General features: G+C 49.2%; 1 protein-coding gene across 3 annotated transcripts in view; it reads right to left on the bottom strand.

The window, feature by feature from the left end:
• Positions 1 to 21,947, bottom strand: part of DENND2B (DENN domain containing 2B) — a 132,452-nt gene that overhangs the window by 9,631 nt on the left and 100,874 nt on the right. For all 3 annotated transcript variants that reach the window (XM_004369622.2, XM_004369624.2, XM_004369623.2), the window contains 9 exons: positions 13,337 to 13,488; positions 11,486 to 11,701; positions 10,431 to 10,527; positions 9,795 to 9,839; positions 8,592 to 8,776; positions 7,448 to 7,557; positions 7,153 to 7,222; positions 3,177 to 3,254; positions 2,469 to 2,609 (listed from right to left, as the gene is read on the bottom strand). In XM_004369622.2, the coding sequence (XP_004369679.1) occupies positions 2,469 to 2,609; positions 3,177 to 3,254; positions 7,153 to 7,222; positions 7,448 to 7,557; positions 8,592 to 8,776; positions 9,795 to 9,839; positions 10,431 to 10,527; positions 11,486 to 11,701; positions 13,337 to 13,488 (1,094 nt within the window). The remainder of the gene's footprint in view (positions 1 to 2,468; positions 2,610 to 3,176; positions 3,255 to 7,152; positions 7,223 to 7,447; positions 7,558 to 8,591; positions 8,777 to 9,794; positions 9,840 to 10,430; positions 10,528 to 11,485; positions 11,702 to 13,336; positions 13,489 to 21,947) is intronic.

Here is a 21,947-nt window from a genome sequence, read left to right on the forward strand (position 1 = left end):
CTCAATGTCCCAGTGCCAAGGATAAGGAAAACACAAGGAAAGGACTGGCTATTCCACAGCCTTGCCAAGAAGCAGGACTCTCTTGATCAGAGCCAGGTCTAGCTATCCTCCCTCCAAAGGACTTGCAGGGCTGCTCCTAAGGTTAGTGCTACAGCTTGGGAGATTCACTTCCCTGGGGGTAGCCATGGGGTGGAGGGGAGCAACTGATCCCAGCAGTTAGAACTGGAGCAGGGGAAAAACTGCTAAGGCTCAGGCCCTGCCAAAGCTGCTGTCACTAGAGGCTCTCTAGTCCCATCCTTGGTCGCTCAGCACACGTGAGCAGCATGGATGCACAGGCCTCCTGAGCACTAGTGTGAGAAACTCATTCTCTCTTATAGCCCTATAGTATCAGAGCTAATTCTTTTTGAGGGGCTTTTACCCCACATCATCTCATTTGGTCCTCAGGGACTAGGCAAGTGAAGAAGTTCTAACTTCTAGTTCACCATTCATCCCACTGGGCCCCAAAAAAGCATCAAAATGCACAAGTCACTATAATGATCTGTTTACTCTTCTGTCTCTCCCCCAGATTGTGAACTCCAGAAGGCTCAGTAATTAGCACAATGCTGGGTACACCAAAAATGCTCAGTGAATGTGGGCTGAAAGAATACCATACCACAATTATGCATCCGTTCCTGCCCATCCCCCTCCAGAAGTCATCATAGTGAAGTGCCCCTCATCCTCCCTCCTGAAAGGCCCGCATGCAGCCCAACAAGCTCTGCTCTCCAGCACACAGCACACAGCCCACAGCTCCTACTACCCTTGGGTCCAGCCTCCCTCCAGGGATTGAGAATTCACACAGGCAGCTCACATGTCCTGAGCCTCTTGTCATACATCCCTGCCCTCAAGGAGATTGTGGTCCAGACAGGTTTAATGGGCCTCCACAATCACAGCCTGTGTGACTGGTGTCATGGCAGAGGTAAGGTATGATTAACATCTGTACAGCGGGCTGAGAGGGCATCTAGGAAGGGCGCCCAACCTCATCTGGGGTGAGGAGGGGTCAGGGAAGCATCTCAGAGGACAAGATGCTGGACCTGGATTGCACAACTAGAAAAGAAGGGAAGTATCTTCTAGACAAAAGAAGTAGGGTTTAGTGTTCAGGGAACAGTAAGTAATTCCAGTCAGAGTGATGAGAAACAAGGCCAGTGAGGGGCTGTTCTGGTCCTGAAGCGCTCCCCAGCATTATGCTGGATTACCAGGGCAAGTCAGCTGTCCTGCCCCCCCAGTCCACTCATGAAGCCTAAAGTTCCTCTCAACACGGGTGGGATGTGGGGGAGGATGGAGACCAAGTGAAAGACCTTAAATGGGTATTCGCCACTGCCCAGCAAACCTGTTTCTCTAATCAGTCCCTTTTCTACTCTCTGCAACAACTATTTCTACTTTCCTCTCCTAGAACTTCTGTTACCTACCCTTACTCTCAGAGATGACCTTATCTTCTATTTGAGAAAACAGAAGCCATCAGATGGGAATCCAAAATCTACAAACTACCACCTTCCCCTCCTGTCACATGAGGAAGCGTCCTTCTCTTTCAACAAAAGCCAGTCCCTCCACGGACCCCACCACAGTGGCTTCTCAGAGACACAGCAACTCTGGCTACCCCTCCCTTTTCTGCACCTTTAACCTCTGCCTCTGTTCGGTTCTCACCAGCAGCCAAACAACCATCCCTAACAAATTCTCTCCTGATTTCACATTTCCTTTCAACCACTGTCCTCTTCCCTATTTCCCTCCACAGACAAGCTCCTCTTTATAATTCTTCATCCATTTCTACTACATCACCTCCCAACTCACTCCACTCAGGATTCTGCCTTTATATATGCTCTTCCCTCTACCTGGAATAACCTTCCCTCGTCCGCACCCTTTTCTTTCAGTCTCCCTCCTCCCATTTCATTTGACTGACTCCTGCTCACCCTTAGGTCTCTGGTAAAATTTCACTTTCTCAAAGGGGGCCCTCCCTGACCCCCTAATCTCAATCAGATCCCGATTTTCTGTGTTTTCACTTGACATGTAGCACATTTAGGAATTTTGTTTATATGTAAAAGTATTTATTTAACACCAGTCTCTCCCACTAGATACAAACTCCATGAGGACAGGTACTGTGTCCTTCTTTAACTTCATGGCTCTGTCCCAGGCTCTGGCACAATCCCTGACACATAACGAGCATTCAGAAAATATTTGATGAATGAATAAAAGGAGGGTAGGTGGAGTGCAGTTTAGTCCAAACAGATATCGGGGTTTGCCCCTCAGAGGAGTCGAAGAGCTGGGCAACATTTACAACTCCATCATTCACTTTTTCAGGCCCTATTAAGTATTTGGACATGGTGAACAAGGACGGGGCCATGCTCTGCACCTCCTGGAGACTGCAACCTTGACTATGCAGGTCCTATTCCAGCCCAAGCCTATAGCCTGAGAGAAGAGGCAGCAGAAACCCTTACCTCATTGCCAGCACCCGGCAGGAATGTCTTCACTTTGATGGTTTTCCCAGGGGCAGGGAAGGGCGACTCCATGAGACTTCTCATGAAAGGGTAGACCAAGGCGGCAGAGATCCCACGCCGGCGCTCCACTTCATCTAGTACCTATACCCACCACCAACAGCCCGAAGAGGAGGGGCATCAGGGAACTGCCCTTCCCCACCTCCTGGGCAGAGAAGAGGGCAGCCTGGCAACTGACCAGCCTGAGCCAGAACCTGGCAGACGGGGGTGCTGTCTTGCCTGGATCTTCACACTCTACCCTTCCCACTTCCCGAACACTCAATGCCTGCTCTGCTCCCTAGTGGGTACTTGCCCCAGTCCTCCGGAGCTGAGCAGCAGAGCAAAGGAAATATCACCTCAGAACTGGCTCCCTGCACACTCCTGGCTCTCCCAAGGTAGTCTCTGTCCCCGAGGACTCTGGCTTTGCCTATGGTGAGCAGACACTGACAGTGCTGAAGCTGGGGAATGCCAGCCAGCTAGGTAGAGAGCCAGGCTTGGAATAAGGAGGGCATCAGAGAGCTAGCTTGTACTTGTTCTTCCATTCTCCCTCCCTCCTCTCTCACACACATACACACACACAGGTGGTTTTCTCATCTAAGCTGGCTGCAGCTATTCCTATGGGAGCTGTCAGCTGGGGTGAGGGGGAGGGAAGCAAGCCAGAAGCCCTCTTACCTTGGAAAACAGGCCGAAGCAGCCAAGGCGGCTGATGACACAGTATACCTCTGGCAACCGAGGCCCTTTCCCACTTGGCTGGGCCGGGGTGAAGAGGAGGAGGGAGAGACAGACACAGAGAATGCTTGATTACCATATCTGGCTCCTTTTCCTTGGGACTGAGGACTATGGACAGGTCTTCAGGCCCCCTCTCTTCCTAGTGGAGGAAGATTCATGCCTCTTCTAGACCTCTGTACTCAACCAGGGCCAAAAGGAAAGGCTGCCACTCTTTGGGGACAGGCCTCAGCCTCTGCTAGGCCTTCCAGCCCAAGATGCTTCAGCTCCTGCCAAGCTCAACACAGGTTCCATCCTTCCACTCCAGGAGGACAGTGACAGGGGTTGGCAAAGGACGAAGCACTCTGGCAGAGGCTATAGGGCAGTTTGTGGATCTACATCCCTAAAGCTGGAATCCCAGAGGAGGCAACGGTAATGAGAGGGACTTGTGTACATTCTTAGGAGAGAGCCATGCAGCCTCATGCCCCCTCACAGGGGATATTCTGCAAAACATTCCTTTTTTGGGCTGCTCTTTTCTGCCTTCCCTGACCCCACCCCCACCTCCCACCCCACCATTCTCAGAAGGCAAACTGAAAATAGACAAGGAAAGGGAACTACTTTGTTTACTCTGTCTGAGTCCTGGGCTTAGTATTTTACAAAAGACTCGTGAGACAGGCATTATTATTCCCATTTTATAGATGAGGCAACTGAGTACAGAAAGATTAAGCCATTTGCCCAAGGTCACACACCTAAAAGTGGGGTCAGGAGTATGTCTGTTTTTGCTGTCTTACCTCTAAAGCATGAGGGAGAGGGACACAGAGACATAGGATAGAGGTGTGCTATGGAGTAAAGGAAAACAAAGAAAAAAGGGATGTGAAACGTGGGTAGTTGGAGAAGGAGACTTGTACTGAGAGCTCCCCTGGCCTAAAGCCCCCATGTGCAGGCTAGGGTGAGTCTGTCCATTTCTCTAGCAAGGGAGTGGCAGGGCTCTATGGCTGCCTTTGGCCTCAGAGACCTGAGTGCCTGGCAAGGCTGGGTGGGGAAGGGAGCAGAGCAGCAGGTGCTGGCCCCTCATGCAGGCTGCTAAGCAAATGCAGATGGGACTATTTCAGTCTCCAAACCTGCTGGCCACACGTCACAGATCTAAAGAGAAGGCAGAATCTGTTTTTGTCCATATTAGGCCTGAAACTCACTCCTCTCTCCTTCCTTCTCCCCCACCTCCTCTAAAGCCCCAAGTGATTAAATCAAGTATGTGGGATTTGGGCTAGAATCATTGTGTCCAATCTGCAGGAATGCCGAGCTAGTGCCAGCCCCCTTGGCGGGGACCCAGCCCAGGCCCTCTCTGAGCACGCCAGGACAAACACACTCTTCCCTGGGGGCAACAGGCCCGCTGCAAAGGAGCAGCTCTGCTTCATCTATGCCCCTGCAGAGGCAACCTTCAGAACGCTCCTCTTCAGACCCTGGTGACCCAAGGACGTGGTAGCCTCTGCTCTCACCTGGCATCTGTACTGCTCCAAATTTCCTTAGCACCACTCAGTGGGCATTCTATATCCAAATATCTGACAATCCAGACTACTCTTCGGGGTAATCCAAGAGTACCAGACTCAGTGTTAAAGGAACTGGGATCAGTCATGGCTCTGTCCCTCATAGGCTGTGTAATCTTGGGCAAGTCATTCCATCTTTCAGTCTGTTTCCTAATTTATAGAAAGGAGACAGTAATATCTCATGGGCTACTGCAAGTATTAAAGAAAATGACATACTTATAGTACCTAGCCTGAAACATGATTTAAAAAAGAAAAAAAAAGTTGCCGTTGAGTCAATTCCAACTCATGGTGACCCCATGTACTTCAGAGTAGAACTGCACTCCATAGGGCTTTTAATGGCTGTAATCTTTCAGAAGTAGATCACCAGGTCTTTCTTCCGAGGTGCCTCTGGGTAGATTTGAACCACCAACCTCCTGGTTAGTAGCTGAGTGCTTAACTGTTTGCATCAAAACAAAAGTTGATTCTCTTTGCCCTTCCCTTCTTAGTTGAGAGAGTCCTACCTCCCCTATTGCTGTTGTCAGGTGCCATTAAGTCAGTTCAGACTCATAGCCACCCTATGTACAAGAGAACGAAACACTGCTCGATCCTGTGCCATCTTCACAATCATTGCTATGTTTGCGCCCATTGTTGTAGCCACCATGTCAATCCATCTTGTCGAGGGTCTTCCTCTTTTTCGCTGACCCTATCTTACCAAGCATCCATGTCTAACTCATCTTTATGTGCCTTCAGCATGTTGCCTAACACCAAATAGGTATATGATAAGTGTTTCTGAATGAATGAATAGTACATGAATGACTGGCCTGGAATCCTTTTGGGGTCCCTGCTATACATTACTCCTGCCTAGGATCCCCCTCATCTGTCCCTAGTCTGGTATCTAGTGAGGCCTTCACCAGCTAAGGCCTGTTGTTATGTACTGTCAAGCTGATTCAGACTCACAGCGACTGTCATGGATTGAATTGTGTCCCCCAAAAATATCTGTCAACTTAGCTGGGTCATGATTCCCAGTATTGTATAATTGTGTACCATTTTGTAATCTGATGTGATTTCTTTATGTGTTGTAAATTCAATCACTATGATCTAATAAGATGGATTAGTGGCAGTTATACTGATGAGATATACACGATTGGATACTATCATAAGCCAATCTCTTTTGAGATATAAAAGAGAGAAGCGAGCAGAGACACATGGGAACTCATATCACCAAGAAAGCAGTGCTGGGAACAGAGCATGTCCTTTGGACCTGAGGTTTCTGTGCTGAGATGCTCCCAGACCAAGGGAAGACTGATGCATGACACGGACCTTCCTCCAGAGCTGACGGAGAAAGCATTCCCCTGGAGCTGAAGCCCTGAATTCGGACTTGTAGCCTACTGGACTGTGAAAGAATAAACTTCTCTTTGTTGAAGTCATCCACTTAGGGTATTTCTGTTATAGCAGCACTAGATGACTACGACAGCGACCCTACAGGACAGAGTGGAACTGTCCTATAGGGTTTCCAAGGTTGTAATCTTCATGGAAGCAGACTGCCACATCTTTCTCCCATGGAGTGGCTGGTGGGTTCAAACTGCCGACCTTTCAGTTAGTAGCCAAGCATTTAACCACTGCACCACCAGGGCTCCTTTGCTAAGGCCCAGGAACCCGAAAACATTGTTGACAACCCAAGCCTACAATATCCCTGGCAACCTCCAAGAATGAGTGCAGCAGGGGCCAGGCCCTGGGCCCTGCTCTCTCTCAAACTCTGTTTGCCTCCACCTCATCTATTTCCCAGGACTAATGGGAAGAGAAATGGGGAAGGGATTCTCTCTTTAAAACTGGCTTATGTTTTCAAAATCATTTTCTCTTGAGTTCAAGGTATCTATCCCAGGATCTCACAGAAGGTACTTCTCTGTCCCTGCTCAGCCTCTAGCCTTAGCTGACTATGGAAAAGACACCTCCCCACTGCAGGCTGGACAGGTATGGTGGTGAGGAAGATTGTCCTGTACTTCCGTCTGATGCACACACACATGCTGTTGCGGTGATAAGATCCTGCAGAGTCCCTGACAAGCAATCAGAGTCCAGGAGTCCAAGAAAAAAAAAAAAAAAAAAAAAAAAAAAAAAAAAAAAAAAAAAAAAAAAAAAAAAAAAAAAAAAGACAGCCCAGTAAGAGGTGATCCTTTCTCTCTCTTTACTGCAGATAATCTTAGATGCTGGGGCCCAATCAGAGGGGTACTCTGAGCCCTGCTATCCCAGGAGTGCACCATCTGTGAATGCATCTGTGTGTCTGGAGTGGGGGGTGGCCTCAGGAAAAGGAAGCAGAATGTAGATTTTCATATAAGCTGCAGTCGCAGAAGGTCATACGTACATACAAACACCCTGTCCCATCCCTTGCCTGCCAGCCCCTGAGGACTGAATGCCTCACTCACCAGTAAGCGCCTGCAGTAGCCAAAGCGTCTGCTGCCATCCTCCCCAGTCAGCATGAAAGAAAAGGTCTCACTGGAACAGGGAAGGACCTGGCATCAGGGAAGTTATCAGAGGACCCAGAGCAAGTTCCCAGCACAGTCTCCGAGAACAGAGACTATCATCCCAGGAGAGAGAGGTGAAGGGCCAGGTCGCTGTAGAAGAGGAGGTCTGGACTAGGGTGGGCCTCACTCAGTTGGCCATGGGAACGAACAAGCTATGCCCCCTTCCACCCTCCAGCCAGGCCGGGGCACGCCTCACCTGCTATACTCTGACACAGGGAGCCAGTCCTTGGCATCAGGAAAGCAAAACTGGGGAATAGCCTTGAGCCTTTCCTCCGCCTCCCGCATCTGCTTGGTGGGTCGGTCCAGCTACAGGAAGAGGAATACGGGGAGCAGAGAGACAAGAGATGACATGGAACATCCCTTGAGAGCCCTAGATGCAATCCTACCAACTGGCATGCCTCTCAGAAACCACTGTCCCCACTTGTGATTCTTACAGAGGGGTCTGAATCATCATTCATTAAATAAATACTGACTAAGTGCTTCCTAGGCAATATCTGACACTGGGCTGTGGGCTGGGGGCTGTGGCTACCACTGTAAAACAAAGCAGACAAGGTCCCCATCCCTGCACATTCTGGTCAGGAGAGTGAGATAATGAACAACAAAATTTCAGAGGGTGCTAAAAAGGAAATAAACAGGGTGATGTGACAGAGAACTGGGCAGAAGGGTGAGGGCGGAAGTACTTTAGGGTGTCTGGGAAGACCTTCCGAAGGAGGCACTATTTGAGCGGACTGAGGAATAAGAAAAACTTGGTGGCCCACAAAGAGCTGGAGACAGAGCGTTCCTGTCAGAGATAATGGCAGAGAAAGGGCTTGGGTGTTAAAGGAAGAGAAGAGAGGCCAGGCTGGCTGGCTGGTAGTGAGCAGAGACAGAGTGGTAAGAAATAAGCACAATGGGGGGGGCAATGGGAAGTGACTGTTCATGGGTACAGGATTTCTTTTTGGGATAACGAAAATGTTCTAAAATTGATTGGGGTGATGGCTGTACAACTCTGTGACTATACTAAAAACCCAATGAACTGTACACTTTAAATGGGTGAATTGTATGATGAGAAAATTGTATCTCAATAAAGCTGTTATTAAAGAGAGAGGAGTGCCCTTCTGGGGACCCTTATAGGGCTTATTCTGAGTACAATGTCTTCCTCTTAATAAGCACTAGCCCAAACCCACAACTTCTCAAGGCCCCTCTCACCCCTCTTGGCTACAGGGAACCAGGCTCAGGGCTGTTGTGGCTAGGTGAGTAGCTATGGCAGGAACACAATCTCTCTTCATCATCAGATGGGCCAAGCAGGCAGAAGATGGTAGAGGAAGGGGGTTGGGAAGATAGGGGAGAGATGGCCTCACCTTGGGAAACTGGTAGGAGACTTCAGGGAGGTAGGTGTTTCGGGATGGCTTCTTCTTGAGGGATACCACCACGAAGTACTCAAAAAGCTCCCGCTCCTGCCACTCAAGCAGCTCCAGCTCCAGTGTCCGATAGCTGGGTGCACGCTTCAGCATTGACTGGATGTGGACTAGGCGCTGCGTGTGAGCTGCAGACAAGCAGACTGGGCCCTCACTATCCCCACGTTAGGCCCCCTCAGCCTGACTCGGGGTTCCCTATCTGTGATCTCCCGTAACTGCATGAGCCTAGTCTGACATCCTCCAGTTTTGTCTAGGGAAGAAGTGGTAGGAGCGAGGTGCACAAATACTGCCCTAACACAAGAAGCTACTGCCTGGTCCTCCTGGAGTTTCTGGAGGCTGAGCTGGAGTCAACAGGAACACCTAGGCCAGGCAAAGCCAGGGATGTATCACTGGTACCCACTCCACTCCCTGTCTCTGCTTCCATGCCAATAGGATCAGAAAGCATATACATCGATGAAGGTTCCATCCTTGGAACCCCACCAGAGTCCTTGGACTTGGGCATTTTGTCCCTGTCCCCAGGTCCAAGGTCCACTTGCCCGCTTTCCTGGTGGATCCAGGGGAGAAAGGAAGGAGGAAGCAAGCTCCCACGTACTTTAACCATCTAGGGAGGCCTAGGCAACATTTCCCAAAAGAGAAAGCACAGATTTGTCCAAGGCCCCTGGAATGTGAAGGTCTCAGAACCTTTTCAAGGAGGTAGCAGTCCTCTCTGAGGGTTAGGGAGATGGACGGCCTCAGGGTCTCCAAAGGACCAGCTTCCTCAGTCTATGGAACATTTCTTACCATCAGAAGAGGTGCTTGTAATCTTCTGAAGCCATCTCTGACTCTCCAGAGTCACAAGATTTACTAGTCAAATCTAGCACCCAATTCCCATGGGCAACAGCTTGGGAGAGTATGAGTAGGGTCACCAGCCTTAAATCTGGGCAAAGAGAGATTTTTGGGTTTAACCTCACAGGGCTGAGCTCAAATTACCATAAGAATGGACTTCCCCAGAGCTCCCTGCTCTGCTGGCCTGGTATCCTGCCTGCCTATTCCCTCTCCAAATCAGGCAGTTTAAGACACTGGAACCACATGTGCAAAGAAGGGAAGACTGATTCCCTGCAGCCAGGGCCAAGAATGGGTTCTGTGCTTTTGGAGAGCCGTGCTCACCTTTGAACCTGTCATCAGAGTCGCTCTCGCTCTCACTGTTCTCATCTGGAAAAGTAATAGCAGGAGTGCATGCTTACTGAGCCACTGCCCGACAGCAAATGTTTTCCCTGCCCTCCTCCCAACTCTTCCCACGAGGGAAGGATCAGTACGTAGTCTGGGTTCCTATGGGCCCATGGCCAGGGTCCCTCAGAAGGCAGACTGTGGGTGCTAATCTACACAAACCCCTATCAGGTCCTGATCTGGGGGAAGCTGACAGCCCGAGTTGGAGCCAGCAGAGAGGCCTACAGGCTTGGAACACAAGAGTCCTGCCTCCTAGCGGCCAGGAGCTGAAATGGGAAACAGGCCACAGAACTCAGTAAGTCTGGCCTTTCTTTTTGCCAGAAGTAGATTCCCACACCCACCTCCCTACTCAGGGCCTCAAAGCCCAAAGCCTGAACTAACCCATCACAGGGTATATGTCCCCCTCTGGCCCTCCCTCCTATGTGGCCACTTCCTGGCAAGGCTCTACCCTCCTGGAAGGCAGGAGGACCGTGCAATTGGCCCACAGAAGGGTAAACTGAAGCCAGTCCATGCCTCTCCCTGTTCCTAATGCCCAAGGGCCCCAGATACCTGAACCAGCTCAGGCATCAAGCCTACCTCTCAGTGATGCTGTCTCAATGCTGGACATAGACAGCTTTTTTAATCTCTTCTTTCCCCGCTTAGCACTGTAGATGGAGTTAATTCTTTGGACAAGCTGTGTGAGAAAAGCAGGAAGGGTGAGGTAACCCTAGCGCCAGCTGCCCCTACTTCCAAGAATGCTAATTAGGGGCCCATCCTTTCCCTTACTGGCGCAAGCTCTCTGCCCTCCACCCACTGGGCTCAGTACTGGTCTCCCTGCAGGACTGATCCTAAGTGAAACTCACCAGCCCTGCCTCGTAGGTTTCCATCTCCTAGTCCCCTGAGTGGTCTCCTGCCTCAAGACAAGGACACTAAAGTTAGCTCCCCAGAGGGAGGAATTTGGATCAAACTAGACAGGATGGGAACTCCTGGGTCCCAAGAGTCACCGAACTAACTGGGAAAAAGAGCTTCTTCTGAAGTAAAAACAGGAACAAGGATTCTAGCCTTTCCCCTCTGGGCTATAACCTGGGGCCCTGACAGGAAGAAGCAAAATTCCCAATATACCCACAAGCATTGTTTGTAGGCTAAAAATACCATTTGGTTAAATCTTGCTGCTTTGGGCTGGGGATTTGGGCCTGACTGCCTATGTGTGCAAATCAATGCTGAAAAGTCTCAACTCTGCACATTACAGAAAGGAAAACTCAGGTTTGAGTCCCGGACCTTTAACAGCCTAGAAATGTTTACATGTGCACAGAGACCCCAAAACTCACACTCACTTTTTATTGGGTTCACTAATGGGGAGCCTCCTAAGGACTGGTTCCCATCCACCCAACCACATGGAGAGTTCCTAGGGGCAGAAGTTAGCCTTTTCTTCCACTAACATCTGAACCCCAAGAATCAGTTAATGCATCTCTGTTGATAAGAAGACGGAATTAGCTAGCTGAAAAAGGGAGGTCAGTGAGTAGACTTACTTCACTGCTTATTCAAAGAGAATTGAGGAAGCAGCGCCTGATTAGGGAGGAAAGGGAGGAGAGAGAAGAGCTGGCTGCCTGCCCGCCCACCTGCACAGCCCCAGCTCCATCTGGGGAAGCTACCTTGGGAATGCGGCGGGCCCGGCGGCTGGACAGCAGCTCACTGGTGGTGCTGAGGCTGTCCTCATTGAGGCTGGAGGGTGACGACGGCAGGCTCAGTTGAGCCAGCAGCAGCATGTCGTCATGGCTGTGCCTCTTGGGTAACCGTGGCAATCGGTGGCTCTTCCTTTCTGACCAGTTCCCACTGCGCAGGGACTGGCTGCCAGCTTTCGGGGAGAGCTAGCATGGGGGAGAGGAAAGGGAAGAGGGGCTCACCACAGATGCTTTGGCTGGTACCCATCTGCTGAGGCCTGGACATAGAAGCCACAGGATGTCATCCTGGCTCCCCTCAACCCCGTCCTAGAGTTTCCATCCACCCTGGCTTTCTCTTTTATGACTTTAGCAGTTAATCAGCAGGTCAGGGCTAGATTATATACCTGCTTTCCCACAGGAAGCTTAACTATACTGCTGCCAGAAAAAAAGAAAGCAGAGGCTAAGAAAACTGCTCTCATCTGAGTGGAATGAGAAGGCATAGTGAGCACTCTGGGAACTCCTCCTGAGCTTTGGGACAAAACTTAGACTTGTACTCATTACTGAGCTTAGAAGATGGAGCTTATCTTCCCCTCCTCAGCCCCTGATCCAGTCCTAAAAGGCTTCTGCTCGCAGAGGGCTGTAATCTGTATGCCAGCCTACTGTGCCGGGAGATCCTGGCAGCATGGGCCTCTTCTTCTTCCAGGGAGAACACACAGGCTCTGGGCACTTACAGCCAGAGCCCAGGGAAGGTAGGTCTCAGACTCAATTGGCTCCCTTACCCACAAGGTCCTGGGCTACGCCTGTCCTCAGTCCTGATCTGCCTCCTGCTTCCTTCCATCTAGAATGACACCCTTCAGCACAAGGTACCTTATTCTGAGTGGATCCTGCTCACTGCTGGAAGACAAGCCCCTGCAAACTGCATGTCTCCCACCAGGTGCCTAGATCTGGAATTGCCTGTCATCACTCTTTAGCAAATCCTCCTTCCCCCTACCCCCCAATTTCCTCACCCACCCAATTAGTCTGGCAATACAAATTCAATGGAAGCCTGTTTGAACAGAACACATTAGAAAGGTAAACATTTTATAAAAACAATCATGTCATTCCAAAGCCAGAAGAAATACTTTTATACTTCTATCCACTGATATAAAACATCCAAGTCCCTTCATTTGTACAGGGAATTAGAGTTGCCTGGGTAAAGTCAAAGGACCTCAAGGGAAAAAAAAACAAAGTCAGAGAAGGCATCCATCCTCCTGCCTCTGTCTACCCTGTATAAGACCAGATCAAGCATAAGTCTAAGGGCCTCCTTTGACTTTTCACCTTTCTTCTTGTTCTGTCTTCTCTCAGTCCATTCCTCAAAGATTCATTCTTACTCCCTCTAATAAGAGTGGCTCCAGGTCTGGTAGATACCAGTCTGGCTCTCTAAATCTGGTCCTTGGGCCTATACCTGGCCCCTAAATGCCAGTACTGAGATCATTTCTGACAGAGCTGGGGAATACCAAGACCCCAAACAGGACCCAACCAGGGCCTTATCTTCCTGTTTTCCACAGAGGGGGAGGAGAGAGAATGATAAGACAGGAGACTGCAGGGATTCCTGGCAGCTCAGAGCTCACATAGTGAGGGGAATAAGGCAGGACAAGATGCCCCTAAGAGCATGACCCAGTTGTCCGCAAGGATTTCTACATGCCAGAAGTCAGTAAGGACAGAGCTCTCTCCTGAGGCCCCCTCTGCCAGGCACTAGTGAAAGAAAAAGCCTGAGTAGGAGCTGAGCCCAAGTGTTCAGAGAACAGGCCTCTACTGTGGCCCTAGCCTTGCCCTAAAGTCCCAGACTGGGGCTGCTGTTACCTGAGTGGGTGGGTTGTTGTACTTCCTGTCTTGAGGACTCCACATCCTGTGCAAAGAGTCCAAGGAGTTCTCAGACAGTTGCTGGGATTTTCGTCCTGCTCTTCTACTCTTTAAGTCCACATCCTCATATGGATTCTCCTTGGGCAGATCTCCTGCAGAAGAGGAAAAGTTAGAGGAGGGGGAGAAGGGAAGAAGGAAACACACACACATGCACATGCACACACACACACACACATACACACACACACAAATAAACAAGCAGAATTCCTGTGAACCACAGAGAACTGCTTCTGCCTGGCCCCTTCAGCTCATGAGTCATGCAGTTGCCCATCTGCAGTGGGGAGTCTACACACAGATCCTGGCCCCAAGTCCAGAAGCTGAAACCCCCACCCCCAGTTCTGCTCAGCCTTGTCTGGCCTCTGCTTTATAAATTCAGGGATTGCACAAGACCGACTCAGCTACCCCTGCCTGTGCCCAGCCAGTGGACAAAGCCAACACCAGGAATCTTTCCTTGGCTCCAGTCCCTCTGCTGCTAAAGCCACAGAGATAAATAGTTCAAGGTAAGAGAGACTTTCAGAGGCCACAAAGCTGTCCCTTTTCCAGACCACTCCCGGAGAACCAGTGTTTGGAGATAAGTATGGAGGAACTCTTAAAGAACTCTAAGGAACTCTAGGGAGTACGGCTTTACGAGATATCCCTCTCATCTGTTATACTGTTCAACAAGTCTTTTGGGGATTTTGTCTTGTTCACTGAGGTAACTCCAGCACCTAGATCAATGATTAAGTGTAAGTGCTCAGTAATTATTTGTTCAATTAATCCCTCTTACTACAGTGTCAGCCTATTTCCTCTACAGCTGATCTTAGCAAAAAGAGAACTATCATCACTTCCCTTTTGGAGTAAACTCTGCTTCTCTGACACAGGGGATGTGAGAAAGCCTTGAAAGCAGTCTGGGCTAAAGAGAGCGAGGAGGTTCTTGCTTCTCAATATTGGTTTCCAAAATCCCTGGCAGTGGGTACCATACTGGTGCTACCAGAAAATCTCAGAGAAGTCCAAAACATGGTTCCTGCCCTTGAAGAGCATAAAATTTTGAGAAGATACCCCTTCCCACAAGTCATACGCTCCTGCCCCTTCCTCTTCAACACATGCCTAGCCAAACCAAACTGGTTACCACTGCGTCGATTCTGACTCATAGCGACCCTATAGGACAGAGCAAAACTGCCCCATAGAGCTTCCAAGGAGCAGCTGGTGGATTTGAACTGCTGACCTTTTGGTTAGCAGCCATAGCTCTCTGTAGCTCTTAACCACTGCACTACCAGTGCTCCAAAAATACAATGATAGGAGTCAGGTCAGTCGTGGCTAAATCCTGGTAGCAGAATCATAGTGACAAGGTCCGTAAGGATTCAAAGTGAATACAGCCCTTTGCCCCCCTTTCCCTTGTTTTTCCAGATCCCGCCTCCCCTGGCTCCTGCCACCACTATTTGGGACTTGAGACCTAGTGACCAGTGACTAGAATAGCACTTTGCTGGAGGTAAGCGTACATGGTAAGAGCAGGGCTCACTCCAGTGCCTCACTGCTGAGCAGCAGGACTGAGCCTAAGTGACCACTGAGCCCCATGACTGTCCTACACAGTGCCCTGGATGTGCCTCACACCCCAGAGGAGCTCAGACCCCACTGCTCACAGGGTAGGTAGAAGAAAGAGCTATAGAACTAGAAGCAAAAGCTGCTGGGAGAGCAAGCTTTCCTGGAAGAGGACACAGGAGAAAAACTAATCCCTACATGCTTATAAATTTCTCAATTTCCAAAGCCAAAATTCCAAAAATTGTGGCGTCTTCTTTCTGTAGCTGTTAGTTGCCACTGAGACAGTTCTGACTCATGGAGACCCTATGTGTGCAGAGTAGGACTGCACCATAGGGTTTTCAAGGCTGTGAAGCAGATCACCAGGCCTGTCTTCTTAGGCACCTCTGGGTGGGTTCAAACCACCAACATTTTGGCTGGTAGTCAAGCGTTTAACCATTTGCACCACCCAGGGACTCCATCTACTTATTCCAAACCAAACAAACCCACTGCCATCGAGTCGATTTTGACTCATAACGACCCTACAGGGCAGAGTGAACTGCCCCATAGGGTTTCCAACACTGTAATCTTTACAGAAGCAAACTGCCACATTTTTCTCCCACAGAGCTGCTGGTGGGTTCGAACCACTGACCTTTCGCAGCTGAGCACTTAACCTCTTCGCCACCAGGACTCCTATCGACTTACTACTATCAGTGAATTTAGGAAATACCCTTAGGGGAAGGGGGTGGGGGGAATTCAGTCACAGCTAATTAGACTGCAAGGGGAGCAATGAAAATCTCTGTAAATTTATGAGTCAAAGATCGGTCCAGAAAGGATTTGGGACTGGATTAAGTTGATTCCCAAACACCAAACAGAGTCCCTAGAAATTGAGCCGACCTTTTCCTGTAACACACTCATGCTAATAAAATGACTTGTCTCCATTCCAGAGCACTGACTAAGCAGAGCTGGCCTCAGCAGCCCTGCTTTGAGAATACAAATATCAAGCCTAGCATCCCTTCCTTGCATGTTTGTCTCCAGCCTACCCCACTGTGAGGCACTTAGGGAGGAGTCAGGATGGACTCTGTACTTCTTGGTTCCTTTCCAACATACATCCTGCAAGGGGTAGGGTAGACGGATTAAGAATGAGAGAATGCCAGGACATAGTTTTCCTGATCCCTTGAAATAGGACCAGAGCATCACTATCCAGATCACAGGAGGAAGAACATTTATTACAAGCTCATTGAATTCAAACTTGCTTGGGCTGGATGACCAGCCAGAGTCCATATCATCATCGCACAACCTATACGAAGACCTTGCCTCAATTCCTTTAGATTGGAGTTTCTCAATCTCAGCACTATTGACATTTTGGGCTGAATAATGGCTGACCGCCCTGTGCATTTGTAGGACGTTTAGCAGCAAGTCTGGCCTTCATCCACCAGATGACAGTAGCAACAACCAAAATGTCTCCAGACACTGCCAAATGTCCCCTGGTGGTAGCAGAATTGCCCCTCTTCCATTGAGAACCACTGCTTCAGACAGGTGTTTCTAAACTTCCTAATAGCTTCTGAGTGCCAAGATGTGTTCCAAAGCTAATCCTCTTTTCTTCCTTCCTTCCCACCCTATTCTCCTCCCGTTCTTCTTGCCCACAAATCAGAGCTTTTAACATTGATACAAAACCCAAAGTTCCAAGAAAAAGATGTGGGAAATTGAGGCCCAGGGAAGTAAAAGATATATAATGTCAATGCACATCAGTGACAATGTGGGGGAAAACAGTTGGGAACATGAGGTTCTCAAAACTAGAACTGTCTCTGGAAACTAGATTTCAGAAAAGCCTCAAATGCCCACTCCTCCTACCCAGCCTTAACACCAGCCTCTCTCTTCTCCAGCAATGTTTAGCATCCTCTCTGATATAACCAGACCACTAACCATTTCTCCAAGAAATGACTGCTGGCCCCAGCCCAAGGCTTGCCTCCTCAGCCTTAGCTTGGTCCCTTCATAGTCCTAGTTCACCTGCTACCCCCAACTTCCTGGACCTTTCCTGACTCTCTTTTGGAGGTGTCTCAGAGATATCCTCAGTAAATCTCTCTGGGCAGTAACAGTGCCAAGGGGACGGGGATATGCAGAAAACAAGTAGGGTCTGAGTCTTAGAACCCCACTAAACTGAACTGCTGAGTACAAATAAATACCAAGGTAATGGCTCAGAATGGGGAGAGCAGGAAGGCTGGGGAATAGTGCTCAGAACTGCCACAAGGGAGTAGAGATATAGTAAGGCTGGAAAACTAGTGCTGAGAAGAGAACTATAGTGAAAATTTAGCAAGGGCATGGATTGTTGGCAGGAAGTCAAGGGACTTTCACTTGCATTCCTGCCTAGCTTCCTCAAGGGAGGTCTACAGTGCCCTTGGAGAGGGACAAAGAGGTAGGCCCTCTTCCCTGCAGGCTTGGCCCTGAGCAGCCCCATCTCATCAAAGTCCAGCTGGGGAAGCCAGAGGTCTCAACTTTTCCCAGCTTTGCTGATGAGATAAGGGACAAGGGCATTGCCAAGAATTTCTGCTTTGCACTCTTCTAAAGGGGACTGTCAGAGCCCAGCTCCACCCAGCCCTGCCCCACTTCTCTCCCAGGCTCCTCTAGTCATTAACCACATGTGGAAGAACCAGTTAGGGAAGGGGGTGTGTATGTGCACAGGCACTGAGAATTTCTCCAGTCCTAAGCCTCTTGGCCCACATCCACAGCTAGGGCTCTGGGCCTGCAGCTTCCCTCCCAACCTTTCCCTCTTCCAAGCAGTTGTTCCTCTTGGTTTTCAGCTTCTTCCTCTCCTCACACAGCAGAGAGAGGGTTTGGATAAGGGCCCAGCTCCTCCCAGCAATGGGTAGTACAACAGTTGGGAGCCCTAAGGGGCCAGTTGTTGCCCATCCCCAACCTTTGCCTTGCCACCATTTCCTAACAGCACCAACACTGTCCCTTGGGCTGCACCTCTTGGCTGCCTCATTTCCTTCTTCATCCTGGTAGGTGCCCTCTTTTCCTTTGTTTCCTAGCCTGGGGGCAAATGAGAGAAGAATGCAAGAGAGAGTGGAGAGAGACAGTGGAGGTTTGAAAGGCTTTGCAGTGCAAGCCGGCTGGCCCTGTCCCCAGCTTCCAGCCTGCTAAAGTTCCTGGAAGCTCTCCCTGAGTCCTAGCTAGCTGACGGGAGTGGGAATCTCTGCAGGAATGCAGCACAGGCTCCTTGGTCAGGCGCCGAGGCCACTTTGCATAACTCCCTAATAAGCTGCTTCCTTGGGTGCATTTTTAAGTGTCAGGCTCAGAATGGAAATAATTATAAGGCTTTGTAGAATAACAGCATCTTCCAGGGGCAAATGTCAATTTGGACAAGCGAGAATTAACAGCTCCAGGAAGCAACAAGACAGCAACTCTCATTTTGAACCCCTCTATTGCAAATTAGTAGGATAAACCTCAGCGTGTTTTGGAGTGCCCCACCCCAGTTTCCCAGGCGTCATGCCTAGCGTGGGAGGGAGGCCAGCAAACTTGCTAAGGCCCCTCATTCAAGTCCCCTCTTCAGAGAAAAGACATGTTAGTGTCTGGGCCAACTAGCCCTCAATCTCTGATAGACAAGGAACTCCACTCCAATCAGCTGGTACCCACATGGAGATTTAGCACGAGTGCTCTCTGCCTCCTCCACAGCCGGTTATCACACTCTCAAAACAAAGCTGCATTCCATCCCTGTGGAAGTGAGGCAGGACAGGAGCTGGATAATCTAAATGGCACAAGAAACAACCTTAATCTCACAGAGTGCAGGCTGGGCCAAGGCCAGGGAGAGGGCTCCTAGGTAGTCAGAGTCACTGATCAATCTGAGGCAAAAGTGATTCTGACATAAGAGTTCAACAACAAAGGTCCTTCTTTGGCCTGTCTTTATGAGAGGAGAAGGGCTAAAATGACCAGAATCGAACAGAAAGAAAACATTCTCCCCTGTATTACCCTCTAGCCTCCCTGGACGGGTCAGGTCCTAGAAATTCAGACTGGGCTGCTGTCGGGGATATGAAGGAGGGAAAACACGTGCAGAACACTGTCCAAACTCCAGACTCTGAAACCCATTTCCACCTCTGCCCCACAAACCTGAAACAAAACCTAAACCTCCATGCAGTATACTCCTTTCCATGTGTCTGGGTCACTCCCCTGCCCTCTCTCCTGTGCACCCCCTTTTTTTCTTCCCCGTACTCCCTACATAATACTCCAAAGATCCAGAAGCTCGGTTAGCAGCTAAGGAAGATGCCACAACTCTAATTTCACCCCGTCCCAGCCCGAATCCCTACCTCTATGCCGTGTGATGGATTGCTTTTATATGGCCTTTCTTGACATGGTCTTATAACTCCAATCAAATGATTGAGTAGGACTATGCAAATAAGGTGCTTGTGGCCCACCAAGAGGACTGGATAGCTTGCTAATAATGCAAATAAGGTGCATGGCACCCTTGTGGGGATGGGACCGTGCAAATAAGGTACATGGAACCCTTGTAAGAGATTGGTCAGTTTGGCCATCCTACTAGGCTCAAAAAGAGAGCCAATCCCAGAGCAAAAGGGCGGACCTCACTACCATCAAGAAAGAAGAGCCAGGAGTGGAGCATGGACATGGGGTCCCTGCACTGAGAACCTCCTAGACCCAGAAGACTGACAGAGTGAGGGGTAACACCGAGGAGAAGCAGCTGCAGAGAAACAGCATCAGCAGAACCAGGAGGCTGGTGAGACATGGCACAGCAGGCTTCCTGGCCCACAGAGCAAGGTGGCTATAGTGGGTGTGCCAACCCAAGGAAAGAAAGAGCTGAGTGCCTTTGGGCAGGAGGCTTGCTGGCTAGGGATGGGGGAGGAGAGGGTGCCTCCGTGCACTTGCTGGCAGAGCTAAAGAGCTTTGTAACACTTGCCCAAGCAGCGAAGAGGCCATACCAAGAGGCTGAGAGGCTGAAGGCCAGAGAGAGGCCTGCGTGCACAACTGAGAAGAAGCTCTCCTCATCAAAGAATTGTATCCTGAGTCATTCCTCATCCTGAATCGTAAACTGTTACTTCCCTAATAAACCCAATAATCCTGAATATTGTCTGTGAGTTCTGTGTGGCTACTGCAATGAATTAACAAACCCAGCAGAGAAGTAGAGAGTGCTGTGGGAGGGGTGGCTGGTGTTAGAATTAGTAAATAAGTTGGACGGTGAGGTAGGTTTGACCTCCACCTCATAGGAATCAGCCTTGGGCTGACACTGATGGTGATTCTCTTCTCCCTGCCTCGTAAAGTTAGACAAGGAGGTTGGACGATGCTCCCAAACAATTTTTACACTCTAGTTCACTTATCTAAGAGCATCCTAGCTTCTCCTATTTTATTTACCTCCTTATGCAATATCCCAAAGTGGCAGAAAGTTGCTTTTGATGCATGAGGAAGCTAAGGCCCAGACACACTTGCCTCTCTCTTCCCCTTCTCTCCAACCTGACTTAAGAAGGCCTAAAGAACATTTCTGTTGCCCAGAACAGTACCTCCAAAATTCATCCCCCAGACACTGCCCCAAAAAACCCTACACAGGCCCTGGAATGGTGAGAATTCTAGACAGGGAGGAATGGTTGAAGCTGCCCCTTTCTTTTACTTCAGTTCAGTTGCTGCAAAAACATTCTCCCACTTGGAACTTCTGGGCAGCACAGAGAATAGTGAGAGAGAACAGTGAGGACCACGGTGTCGGTGGTGCCTGGTAGACTAGACGAAGGCATAGCCTCCTCTGCCCACTGTAGAAGCCACACTGGGTACTCCCAAGGGCCCTGGGCAGAGACGACACAGTACAATTTCTTCTAAACTGCAGGAAGCTGGAATGTGCCCTGCAAAGGGATGGTGGGGGAGTGAGAGTGGGATGAGGTTGTGGCTCTGATCCCCATAGCTCTTGACTTCAGCTCCGGGTGACTGCTGGGTGTCTTTTCCCAAGTGGTAAAGAAAGCAGCCTCCCTCTCCAAACCCTTTTGCTTTTCTAAGGATCTCATTCTCACACGGTCTCTCTGTTATGACACAATTTACATGGCTACATACTATACACTGTGTCCTGGGAAAGCAGTGCCTCTGTGGGTCCAAGCACTGCCACTGCCTCCCCAGAAATGCTGGTCCAGCAAGTTGTAAGGAAAAAACTAAGAAAAAACTAATGGCTTAGATCAAATGGAGGAACAGATGGCCCTCTCTTCAAAATATTCTATGGTCTTATAGAAGAAAAAGGAAACTCTGGTGGTGTAGTGGTTAAGAGTGGAGCTGCTTACCAAAAGGTCAGCAGTTCAAATCCACCAGGCACTCTTTAGAAACCCTATGGGGAAGTTCTACTCTGTCCTATAGTGTTACCATGAGTCAGAATCAACTCGACGGTAGTGGGTTTACAGAAGAAAGAACAGGATCAGTGCTAGAAGCCCTAATACATGGCATTAACAGGATACAAACCATAACTAACAACACACAAACTGTAGATGATAAGCTAGATAACTGGGATCTTCTAAAAATTAAACACTTATGCTCATCAAAAGATTTCACCAAAAGAGTAAAAAGAGAATCTACAGACTGGGAAAAAAAATTTGGCTAATACAAATCCAACAAAGGCCTAATATAAAATCTATAGGAAAATCCAACACCTCTACAACAAAATGACAAATAATCCAATTAAAAAATGGGTAAAGGAAATGAACAGACACTTCAGCAAAGAAGATATTCAAGCAGCTAACATACACATGAGGAAATGCTCATGATCACTAGCCATTAGAGAAATGCAAATCAAAACCACAATGAGATACCATCTCACCCCAACATTACTGGCACGAATCAAAAAAACAGAAAATAACAAATGTTGGAGATCGGAACTTTTATGCACTGCTGATGGGAATGTGAAATGGTACAACCATTCTTGAAAACGGTATCGCGCTTCCTTAAAAAGCTAGAAATAGAAATACCATATGATTGAGCAACCCCACTCCTAGGAATATATCCTAGAGAAATAAGAGCCATCAAATGAATAGACATATGCACACCCATGTTCACTGCAGCACTGTTCACAATAGCAAAA

The sequence above is a fragment of the Trichechus manatus genome, unplaced genomic scaffold (genome assembly GCF_000243295.1).
Source record: "Trichechus manatus latirostris isolate Lorelei unplaced genomic scaffold, TriManLat1.0 scaffold00006, whole genome shotgun sequence".
Taxonomy (NCBI): Eukaryota; Metazoa; Chordata; class Mammalia; order Sirenia; family Trichechidae; genus Trichechus; species Trichechus manatus.